A 12,138-nucleotide genomic window follows, 5' to 3' on the forward strand; every position below is an offset into this window, starting at 1 on the left:
TCATTCCGTGACAGTAATTTCTATAGTGCTCCCCAGAGCTCTGGATAGAAAATATGAGATTATCATGGCAATCAGTACTGGTTACGGTGAGAACTGTCACCGCCAGCATGAATGATTATGACTGGGACAGGTTCTTTCGGTAGTGTCACTCTGGCAGATTAGGCTGTAACTCGTAGCCTCACTGGCTCTCTGGGACACACGAAATATTCAGGCTGTCCCCGAGAAACAACACAGAAGCTGTGGCCTAAAATTAGTGTCACCTCTGGGGGGCCCCTCGGCAGTCAGGGGCCCCTCAGCAGAGTCCCGGGCCCCAAACTGTCCCTGTCAGGTTCCTGACCTCCCCAGGATCCCCCTTGCTGCCCTTCCTCCCAGCCAGAGGCTCCCTCACGGAGTAGTGCTGGTCTTGACCTTGGCAAGGACCTTCTTCTCCTTGACCCTGCGATTCTGAAACCAGATGGTAATCTGGCGCTCTGAGAGACTGGTGGCCGCCGAGATCTTGCGTCTCTTGTCCTTGGTGATGAACTTGTTAGCTGAATACTCTCGCTCCAGCTCACGCAACTGCCCCTTGCTGTAGGGAATGCGCTTCTTGCGGCCTCGGTGGAAGGTGCAGCTATCCGGGGGGTGCTGAGTGCTTGAGTCTGCCAGGCAGGAGAGTAAGAAAGAGAAAGACATGCTCAGAGTCCCTGCTCGGGCACAGGCCCAGGCCCCACAAACCAAGCATCCTGCAGAAGCACCCAGGGTCACCCTACAGGCTCAGGTGCGCTCCCGCTCCCCTAGAGCACCTGAGCTTCTGGCCGGTTCTCTGATTGCCTCCTATCCTTGGAAAGAGAAGGCTCCTGTGGGCCACCCTCACCCATCACTGCCCACACATCCGCTGGTCTGCAAACACATCCATCACACACAGCCAGACCTTTGCCCACGGTCATGTACGTCTATCGTCCACACTCACACTCGTTTTCAGATTCTTGGTCACTTTTTTTTTTTTTTTTGCCACTCTTATAGATTCTACAGGCACATTCTCTGCAGAAGGGAACACGTTTCTGGCCCACTATACACACACACACACACACACACACACACATTAATGCACATATCTAAGCTATGGCTGCAGGGAATCTAAATTTTCCTTTGGAAACTGAAAAACTCGTTAAAAAGAAAGTGAGGGGTTGTATTCTTTACAGAACTTCCAATATCTCTGTTCCCACCCCTCCCCACCCCACCCCCACATTCACTGGATTGAGTGAGGTTTTTTTTTGTGAAATTAAACTGGGATCTGTTGGGTAGGGACACTCTCAGCCTGATCCAACAGCAAAGAGAGGCAAACACTCAAACATATTGAAAGATTTGTCAAAGAGTCTCTGAGGGGTGTGAAGGGGCCTGGTGGACTTCTGGTTGCAGAGGGTACTCAGCTCAGGCCCCTCACCTTCACCCTCACCGTGGGGGGCCTTCAACCAGGCTCTCCAACTACTTGGACTCTCCTCAGAGTCTTAATAGCCAAAAAAGGAGCAGCAAGCTCCTCCTCACCGGCCGCAAGTCTCCCTCCACCTCCTCCCAGGCAAGAGCCAGCCAGGTCTGCAACCCCATGCTTGGCGCCAACGGGACCGGGAGTAGTGGCCGGGTTACCTGCAAATGCCGCCTTCCAGAAGGAACCCGGTGGGTTCTGTTCTCCCTGGCAAAACATCTGGCTGTTCCAGCCACCGGTGAGGGTCCAAGGCTGGTAACTGTCCACAGGCAGCAGGGCGTCGTGGCGAGGCTCCCCGGGGGTGCCCAGAGTCTGCACTACCGACACGTCTAAGTAACTGGCCATAGGCTGGTAGGGCCCCGGGTACCCCGGATAGAAGGCAAATTCGGTGTGGCGGCTGGGGTACTCCTCTCCGGGCGCGGGAGTCTCTGCGGGGTAGGTGGCCAGGGTGGGTGCCTGGGCACAGGGTTTCAGAGCGCTCCGGGACACTCGGCAGGAGTAGTACCCGCCTCCAAAGTAGCCATAAGGCACCGGGGCTGGGGACGCCCCCTGGGGCACCCCGGCACATGGGTGGCACTGCTTTGGCGGTTCTGCAGAGCCTGGCAGATCCAGGGGGGCATAGTTGACAGCTGGCATCAGCGTAGAGGTCACCGCCGGGTGGCCGGTCAGTGGGGAGTGGGAGACTAGATTCCGACTCCCTCCCACTCCCAGCAAGCTTTCGATATCCTTGGTCCCGTCCAAGGTGGCATAACTGCCGGGCTCCATGGGGCCGAGTGTAGGCTCATGGAGTGCTGAGAGCGGGGGAAGCAGAGGGCACCCGGCGCGCTCTCCCCACCCAGGCCCCGGGAGTCCAAAGCGTTTTAAGTCGCTCCCAGCTCGAAGGGCGCCAGCGTTCGCCCGGCCTGGCGGTCCTGACGCAGGGGACGCAGGTGCCCGGGCACCCGCGCTGATTGGCTGCGGCCTGGGGCAGAGAGGCTAATAAAACCTTCATGGCCGAAATTGCAAAAATACTTTACCCCCTCGCTGCGCTCTCCCTCCCTCCTTCCTTCCCTCCCTCCTTTTCTTCCTCCCTCTCTCCCTTCCACCCTCTCTCTCCCTTCCTCCTTCTACCTCCCTCCCTCCCTCTCTTTCTTCCTCCCTCTCTCTCAGTCTCCTCCCCTCCCCGCCCCCTGGAAAACGTGAGAGAGAAGATAGGAGGTGTCCTCTCGCTGCTGCTTTCCGTCGTGGGGGAGGGGAGAAGTGGGAGGCGGAGGAAAGGGGACAAGGACCCCGCCCCCACCTCCGTGGCCTCCTTTCCCTCCCTGGCTCAGTCTCCAGTGCTTTGACAGGTTTAACGAGAGACTGAAGCTCTCCCTATAAAGTGTCCCTCTCGGGGGGGGGGGGGGGGGGGAGGGGAGGAGTCGGGAATGGGGCCGGGGGGCCGGGAGGCCGGGAGGCCGGAAAGGGGAACCTGGCAGTGCGCCTGAGCCAGCAAGGCAAGGAAACGGAATTAAAGGTTATTTCTGGGAGCCCGCGCCTTTGGGTCCTGGGTGCTAGCATCCCAGTTTACCAAAGATGGCCCTCTCCTCGTGGATGCACTGTCATAAGTTGCTCCTGGTCCAAGGAAGTGCCCCTTCCCCAGGATCCCCAGCTACCCCCAGATGGCTCCCTGGTTGGGTTGGGGCAGAAGAAGAGGGAGGAGGACAGCGCTGCAAAGAAGGAGATGTGAGATTTGGAGTCGGGGACACGTTTAGACCTGAAGGGGAAATGAGACTTCTAGACCTGGCCTGTGAGATGGGGTCTGGATTTCCGTCAAGGGTGGGGAAAGAGGTCCAGAGGGAAGACTTACACGACATATATTCACAGAGAGAGGCAGAGTCAGAGACAGGAGGGGACCCAGCAATGGCAGCACAAAGAGAGGAAGAGACAAGTTGAAAGAGAGGGTGGAAAAGGATCTCATAAAATCCTGAAGCACCAGTGAGAAGATAATTCCTTCCCCCTTTTCTGAGATCTAAAGAATTTCCAGGAAATCAGGCCTGGCTAACTGGCCATGAACTAGTTGTGGGGGTTCTGGGCCCCAAGAACACAAAAGCCTAGCCTGTGCGAAGATGCCTCTCTGCCCTGCCGTCCTCCTCCTATGGTCCAAGAAGCCCAGGAAACTGACCCAGGCGCTGGCACACTTCCACCTTCCACTCCAGCTGAATGTCCAGAAAGCCCAGGACCCAGCCCTGGCCAGTTAGCTCAGTCAGAATGTCATCCCAATAAATGCACAGCTAAGTGGAACAACAAATGAATGCCTCTCTGTTTCTCTCTCTTCCTCTCCCTGTCTCCAAAGTCAATCAATAAATAATACTAGAAAAAAAGAAAGAGAGAGAGAAAGAGAGCAATAAAAAAGAAGAAAAAGGAAAGGAGAGAAAGAGAAAAGGAGGGAGGGAGGAGAAGGAAGGAAGGAAGGAAGGAAGGAAGGAAGGAAAGAAGGAAGGAAGGAAGGAAGGAAAGAAAAGATCACCCAGGACCTTATCTAATTCTTCCAGGCTCTAAATTTTCTTAGGAGGAAAAGGAATGAGAGAAGGAGCCCCAACCACAGGAAAAATTGTTTGAGGGCCCTCTGTTGGAGCCTGTGTGTGGTGTAATTCAGAAGACTCAAACTGCTTTGTTTTACAAATCTGAGGTTTTTTGCTTCCTTCACTATCCTTTCCAAATCAAATCCTTCTGAGTCCACTTTTTCTAGACTCCCCCCCCCCAGTTTTTCTGGAGAAGACAGTAACTATTTCATTCTACACAGGGGTCATAGCAATGATGTAGAATAAACCACCCTGAGCTCTAGATGAGTTAAGCCATGCCCACTCAGCAACTTGAACCTGAACTTGAGCCATCTATTGGGACTGGGCCCATGCAACCCAGAGTTGCAGGACTGTAGTGGACATTATAGATCACCTGTAACAAGCATTGCTAATAATTGAAGACACCGAACACAAAATCCTCACTAGATCTTATTGTATTTGAAAACAACATGCTAAAAAAGGGGGATGTCTCTTTGACAGTGTTGGACTGGGATGTGGAAGAGCCAGGTTCAAAACCTCGAGGTCACTGGCTTGAGCAAGGGGTCACTCGCTCTGCTGTAGCCCCCCAGACAAGGCACATATAAGAAAGCGATCAATGAACAACTAAGGTGCCCGCAACTATGAGTTGATGCTTCTCATCTCTCTCCCTTCCTGTCTGTCTGTCCCTATCTGTCCCTCTCTCTGTCTCTGTCACACACACAAAAAAGATAAAATCATGAAGAATAAAAGAAGAATGTTTAAAAAAGACATAACCAAATTAAAAGTATGTCATTGTGAAATAGAAAATATTTGAATACCTTTAAAATATGTGTGGAGTCATGGTAATCCTATGCAAATAACTGACTTTATTTTGTGGATTGTGCCCAAGCATTTGTCTTATTATGTGGGAAATGTGGGTTTTAATTCTGTGCCTTCAAGGACAGCCCATGGCCTATGTTTCTCCTTCCAATATGCAGGCATACCTTGGAGGTATTTTGGACTTGGTTCCAAACCACCAAAATAAAGTAAATATCACAACAAAGCGAGTTACATGAATTTTTTTCAGCTTCCCAGTGCATATACTATACTGTGTTTACACTACACTGTAGTCCAGAAAGTGTGCAACAGCATTACGTCTAAAAAAAGTATATACTTTAATTTAAAAATTCTGTATCCTTAAAAAATACTAAGCACCATCTGAGCCTTCAGTGAGTTGTAATCTTTTTGCTGGTGGAGGGTCTTACCTTTAGTTTTAAAAAAAACACAGTATCTGTGAAGTGCAATAAAGCAAAGTGCAATAAAATGAGAGATGCCTGTAGGGTGTTTCAAAATAAGACACCAACTCTTGGGGCAAATGATCTTCCTCTGGAAGATCACCGACATATCTACTCGTTGTCACTGTATAGACCATTATGAGGGCTAGCTAAGATTTATGTATAATATAAAAATGGCTGTAACTGAGAACTTCATCAATGTAGAAATAAAATCAAACTAACAACTAGCTTAAAGGCAGTTGATTGGTTTGTCAATGGAGAAATGAAACAAAAAATAAAAGTAAAACTGTCAACCAGTTATTTTATCTTTTTACAGCAAAACTGCCTTATGGCCAACTAATTAGTTATGTGGTGAAAATGTTTATGGCAAAAATGCTTTTGGCAAAGATGCCTAAGAAAAATGTGGTTGTGGTGACAATACTGGCTGGACACACTCTTTGATACTTCCCAGTTTCTTTTTCAGAACTTCTCCTTTTTTTATGTTTAAGTTGATTTTAGAGAGAGAAAGAGATAGAAATATCAGTCTGTTTCTGTATGTGCTCTGACCAGGAATCAAAATCAAACCCACAACCTTTGTGTATCAGCACAATGCTCTTACCAATCAAGCTATCTAGCCAAGGCAATGCTTCCCAGTTTCTTATCATAGCTATAAAAGAAAGAAATATCAGGATTTTTACCTAAAGACTTAATTTTTTTTCACTGATTTTTACTTAGTAGATGACAGTACAGGCATGAATAAATCCCTAAATTTAAAAATAAATAACTTAAAAATTAAAAATAAATAACCATGGTCATAACCTATAACCCAGCAATTCCACTCCTGGACAAATACAGAACAGAAAATGTTTATGTCCACCAAAAATCCTGTACTAGAAAATCCAAAGCAGCTTTATTCTTTATAGCTCAAAAAATAGAAACAACCTGAATGTCCATCTAGATAATGGGTAAACAAATTGTGCTATAATTAAAAATTGGAGTACTACACAACAATAAAAAAACTACTGCTGCACATATTTATGAATTACACAGATATGTAAGTGAAAAAAGAGATACAAAAGCATAACTTTTGTATGATTTTATTTCTATGCAGTTCAAGAATAGACAACTAGTATCATCCTAATAAATATAATTTTTAAAAATAAATTAGCTTTTTAAAAAGAACAAGCAAAATTAGATTAGAAGAGATGACCCTGGAGAGGGCTCCCAACTGGGAGGTACCATAAGATGCCATAAGGGCACTGGAATTATTCTCAATTTCAATCTGCAAGCTAGTTACATGGGTGTGTCCATTTTGTGAAAATTCAAGCTGTACACTTGATATTTCTGCACTTCACTGTACACAGTTTTATCTCTGTTTTTAGGAGGAAAAATAATTAAGTACAAAAATGTAAAGATTCATAGCAACATTGCCTGCCACTGTGCTTTTTGGACACGTGGTGTTCTCATCCAAGTCCGTGGAAATTAGCAGATGAGTGCACAGAACTCTGTATTGTTTTGGAATGCCCAGATGTCCAACTCAAAATACAAGGTTTGCTGGGTTTGTTTTTATTTTACTCTACAATTTATTTAGCATCTACCAGATCCCAGGGAGCAGTTCTGAATGTCATATTTATGAACCTATGAGCATGTGCTTCTGTTTCTGTACATGCTTATGTATGGGCATCCATGTGTGGCCTGTCATACACCTCAACTGGAGTCTGATAAAGTAGGATTAAGCCTCCGTATCTGTAAAAATTATGTCTCCTTATAGGCACAATACTTCTTATTTCATAGTAATGATGTGAAGATTAAATTGAGATCTTGTATATGAATAAATGAGTTCTATTTGTGTTTCTGTATGTGTATCTGTTTCTAATAAATTATAAGACACCTGTTTTTATTTTAAAAGAAAAGGGCAGTTGCCCTAAAGAATACCAGTCAGTTCTTGCCTCTCTCAGCCCTGAATAAGCCTGAGGTTCCCACACAAAGAAACTGAGGCTCCGACTTCCCTGCTCCTCCCCTTTCAACCTTTCTGGGTCTCTCCTTGAGTTCAAGGCTGAGGTCCCAGGACAACCCAGGCACCTGAACACCCAGCCTGCCTGGGCTGAGTCAACCCCTCCCCCAGCCTCATAGACTCCTTTGTGTCCTGCTGGGAGCCTCCAGGCAGACCCTTTGGGACCCCTGAACCTACCCCTACCCCAAGCCCCCAGTTACTGACCCAGACAAACGCGCTGAAAGCCTCAGCTGCTCCTTTACATACCGGCCAGACACCTCCAGGAAGGTCAAGGCCAAGTTGAAAGTTAAGGGTGTTTACCACCAGGAGCCCATTCAGTGCGGCCCCTCAGACCGCCTGTGACCTTTACTGCCGGGCCTTTGAGCGCTGCCGCCGCGTCCCCGGGGGTTCTGGCCTCGGGGACTTGGCACCTCGGTGTCAGCTCCCGCCCCAGCCTGGGCTCAAGTCGGTCGAAGAGGGGGAGGGGGCGAGAGGCGCCCACCCGCGCCACTTGCGGCCTTTGTAAAGTTACGTTCTACTTTTCTGCAAAGCAAAGTGAGCGCCCGGTGACTTCATTCTCCCCACTGCAGCAGTGTGTCGTGGTCACGACGACCGAGGCCGTCAGGTTGGTAGCGATAAATAATGAAAACTTATCTGCAGTAGCGACCCTTCTTTTTCTAGAAAGGTCGGGACTCCGCGGGCCTGGCTAAACTGCTTGGGGCCGCTTCCTTCTCTCGGTTTTATGAAAATGGCCTAATAGGGGTGCGCTCTTGCCCTTCTTTCGTCTTCTACCCTTTCTTTCTGTCTGTGTGTTCTCTCATCTGTCTTCAGTCTCTTGGGATCGTTCTTTTATTTTTTATATTTGTGTTTTTCTCCCTGCCTCTCTTTCTTTCAGTTGTGGTTATCTTGCTTTGGGCTGGTTCCTTCTGTTTCTTTCTGTCTTTATTGCTTACTTTAAAAGTGTCGCCCCTTCCCCTCCCCCCTCCCCCCCCTTTGGTTCCTTTCTCCCTTTCTTTCACTTAGACTATTTTTTCTTTGTTTCCTTTTTCATCTTCTTATTTTTCTGTCTTTCATTTTCACTTTTCCCCTTCTTTCCTCCTTTTTCTCTTTTTCCCTCCTTGAATTTATTTCTACTTATTTCTTCTTTGTCTCCGTTTTACTTGTTCCACTCCCTTTTCCTGAATGCCTACATTCGGTTTTCCCTTCCAGCCCTCTTTATTTCCCATTGTTCTGGGAAGTTGGTAAAGGCCTTGTCGGCAGCGCAGCTGTCTGCAGGGCTGGAGCCGGCCCTTGGCAGGGGGCGGCCCCGCAGGAGGGCTTAAATCCTCGTTGTCCACCCTCGGAGCCCTGCCAGCCACTGGAACTGCAGAGGCTGGGATGGTGAGAGGCACCAGGTCCCTTCTCCCTGAAATGAAGTCAGCCAGGGCTTCTGGCTCTTCAGGGAGATCTTTTGGACAAAGAGAAGGTGGGGGTCTGAGAGCTACAGAACCAGAGAGTGGGGGCCTGGATGGTCAGGAGGGGGCCACTGTCCCCTTCAGGCTGTCCCCATCCGGGCAGCCCTGCGACACCTTTGGGATTAGGACTCTCTCGGGACACACCCCAGTGCTTCAGAGGCTGAGACTTGAGGGAGCCAGCTATCAAGTTAGAGCTGGTCTGCCGCAGACTCCATCACGGAACAAGTGGATCTATGAAGCGATGACAAGATGCTCTGCCAAGAGGAGAGGCTACCTCCAACCGCACTGCACTCCCAGCCTCAGCCAGGAGGTTTAGCCAAGCCCACCAACAGTAAGTGGGGTCCTGGCCAGAGGGAGGAAGGGAGTGGGGAAGGGTAAACAAAATTGAGGGTTGCTGAACAGAGACCAAAGGGCCCTTGGCTTCTGGTCTTACAGCTCTGGGTGGGCAAGTGGGCTACTCCTTGCATGCCACGTGTGTGGCTGGCAGAGTTAGACACTGGCCCCAGAATCCCCAGCCTCCTCTTCTGACCCTGGGCTTTGCCTGGGAGGCTTCAATTGTGCCAACTCAGCTTCCTTTGTTCCAGCCTTTGAGATCTTAAATGACACTCAGGAATGAGGAATATATGGGAAAACTTCCCTACTACTTCAAGAAAGCAATTAGAGTTGCTTATAACTACCCATCCCATCCCATCCGTACCTTGCCCCCCCCACCCCAGGGAATATGGAGGTAGGTGATAATTATCACAGACCCTGCTAGAGACAAAAACTGAGTTTTCACTCTTTAAATCAAGAGGAATGTCAGCACCAAGGCCCTTAAGTCCCAAACCCACCTATTTGGCCTGAAGCAGAGCTGTTGGTTTGAGACTTGGAGGAAAGTACAGTTTAAGATCTTTGATCTCTTGTTCTGATACCTGCATTTCCCTTGCTGAGAGGCCTGAGACCATTCCAACGACCCAGAACTTGACCATCTTGTCTCCCTTCTCTGTCTCTTCTCTATCCCCATAGCAAAAGGTTTTCCCTTCTCTCCCTAATGAATTCTCTGTTCCAAGAAACAAAATTGGGAGAGGATAAAGGCAGACATCTCTCTCTCTCTCTCTCTCTCTCTCTCTCTCTCTCTCACACACACACACACACACACACACACATGATAGAACAACAACAACAAAAAGGCCCATAATTCATTTCCACTAAGTAAAACCTGTCCTGTCTATGGTGATCATGAGTTCCTATCTTTGAAATAGCATAACCAAGATGGGAGGGAAAGGTGCTACAAGGAATTAACCTCCTTAGAATTTAATAAAGGTTTGAAAATAACCCTTCTGCTTCCACGAGTGTTTGACTGTGTATGCATATGCACGTACACACCCACACACACCATCTGCCTTTCTGAATTTCAGCTCTGGCCTGAAACAAACCAGGTTGTTCCTGGTTACTACCTGAGGACTCTGACCTGGAAGAAAGTCCATCTTAGCACGAGGCTCCCAAGGTTCTGAATCAGCCATTTACCCCCAGAGTTCAGCACCTTATGAGTCTGGAGGAGTCTAGCTTATCATCCACAGCCTGTCTACACTACCCTAAATGTCTAGAGTTGACATTGGGCCATACACATGGAACCCTTTCATCAAAGTGAGATTTAGAATTAGAGCAGAGATCTGAGATCATAATCTGTCTAGGCTCTTGATTGCTTGGGTTTAAACTATTACTTCCCTTCTTTCAGAAGTTTTCTAAGAATGCCCTTCACTTTAAATTAGAAAATCACTCATCAAAAAATAATAATAATTTTTTAAAATACTTAGACTCTGTACAGTCTATAGCTTTATCCACGATTGGAAGGGACTGTAGCTGCTATTGGCCCTGGATGCCAGAACTCTTTCCCCAGAGACGTTATGACCTTTGCTCTTCCCTTGTGTGGCTTATATAGCTGGGATGGGAAAATTGGAAGGAGAGTCCCCTCTTGCAGGCTACTAACAACAGGAGCTAAGAATCTAGAAGCTTAGAAGAATAGAAAAGATTTCTCCTCTGAAATAATTAATTAAGGCTGTTTCTGATTAAGAGCTTACATGGGGCTCCCCCTTCCTCCCTTCATTTGAAGAATAGGAAGCCCCAAATTCTCCAGTTACCCAAACAAGTCAACTGATGTTTGACATTGAAGGATCTGTATGGATCATCCAGTTCCAGCCAGCTAGGTGCTCCAGTGGCTTGGTGGCAAATACCCAGGGAAATAAGCTGCTTGCCCGAGTCAGAATGAATTGACACGAGGAAACCAGTGGTCAGTTCTGTGGTCCCAGGCCGCGACAAACTGCCGCAGTGGGAGCAGGAAGAGGGGTGAATAACGCAAAGGTAGACAGCTTTGGCAGCTGATGCAATGTTGGAACTTCCCATGATGATCTGACTGCCCCTTTCCATGCTTTCCCAGGGGAGTCCCAAAAGTCAGGCCGACCAGGGACGTGAGTGTGTGGAAGTTCCACAAGTTCAGCTCCATGTCTCCTGGCTCTAACAAGGCCGAAGCTTGGTCACAAGAGCACCCCCTCCCAGGCACTGCTGGCCTGGCTCTTCTAGTTCCCCAGACAAGGCCAGGCCTCCCGGTTTCTTACCCCTAAGGTCAGCCTGGAAACTTTCCCGTAGCAATGAGGCTCAGCCCCAGGGCCCCAGATGGAGGCCTGGGGAAGAGCCGTGGGAAGCAGACCCCGTCTCCCTATCCATGGGAAGCAGACCCCATCTCCCTAGCCATGAGAAGCAGACCCCATCTCCCTATCTGGCGCAGGCCCAGCCCAGATCTCCAGCTGTGTGTGTGTGTGTGTGTGTGTGTGTGTGTGTGTAGACAATCCAGATGGAAGTTGGGAGTGCTCTCTGACTTGGAATCCTCCACACGGGCCTACTTTCGGGTTCTGCCTCATTTGTTCTCTGCGTGGCCCATCTGCATGGTTTTTTCTAGTTTCAGGAACCATCTGTCCCCAGGGCGCAGGTCAAGCCTTGGACCAGCCCCTCTTCCCAGGGCCCTTAGTGGCCCGAGATCAGTGCATGTTAAGCCGGCTAGGCGGGCCCTCTCCAGATAGGAATTCATAGGGACCAAAGGGACCCCACACAACTCTCCATCAAAACAAGAGGAAGCTTAAGGGCCTCCCCCTTTCGTCCAAAAACCTTCCTTCCCTTCCTTGCTCGTGTATAAACACCCGGTCGGGCAGAGTTTTGAGTAATGCGACCGAAGACACCGCACCCGGCGAGGTTTACCACCGCTCTTGGACGGCAAAGCGGCGCCCAGGGCGCGGGTGAGTCTCTAAACCTCAGACGGAGCAGCTGGGGAGCGCGGAGCTTCCTCCCGGACCTTTCTGCCACGCACTTCCTTCCTCCTTTGGGCCAGCGGCCGCACCCTGCCCTCCGGGGATCCCCCACCCTGAGGCGGAGGTTCTCCCCAAGGCGGATGTTCCCGCCGGATGAAAACCCGTTTGGTGCG

The 12,138-nt window shown here is 49.1% G+C and overlaps 1 protein-coding gene across 1 annotated transcript; it reads right to left on the minus strand.

Moving 5' to 3' along the window:
• Positions 1-384: 384 nt before the first annotated feature.
• HOXB13 (homeobox B13) lies at positions 385-2,227 on the minus strand. Its single transcript, XM_066255498.1, has 2 exons — positions 1,624-2,227; positions 385-638 (listed from the first exon to the last, which is right to left on the minus strand). Exons 1-2 carry the CDS (start codon positions 2,225-2,227, stop codon positions 385-387), a joined length of 858 nt encoding a protein of 285 aa, XP_066111595.1.
• Positions 2,228-12,138: the final 9,911 nt, after the last annotated feature.

Source organism: Saccopteryx bilineata, chromosome 2 (assembly GCF_036850765.1).
Source record: "Saccopteryx bilineata isolate mSacBil1 chromosome 2, mSacBil1_pri_phased_curated, whole genome shotgun sequence".
Classification (NCBI taxonomy): domain Eukaryota; kingdom Metazoa; phylum Chordata; class Mammalia; order Chiroptera; family Emballonuridae; genus Saccopteryx; species Saccopteryx bilineata.

What these genes read in the sequence shown, in the direction of transcription:
- HOXB13 (XM_066255498.1), bottom strand. Translation starts at nt 2,227, where the DNA reads ATGGAGCCCGGCAGTTATGCCACCTTGGACGGGACCAAGGATATCGAA. An exon ending in CTGGAAGGCGGCATTTGCAG is followed by an intron (nt 639 to 1,623) that starts GTAACCCGGCCA and finishes CCTGCCTGGCAG; the next exon opens with ACTCAAGCACTCAGCACCCC.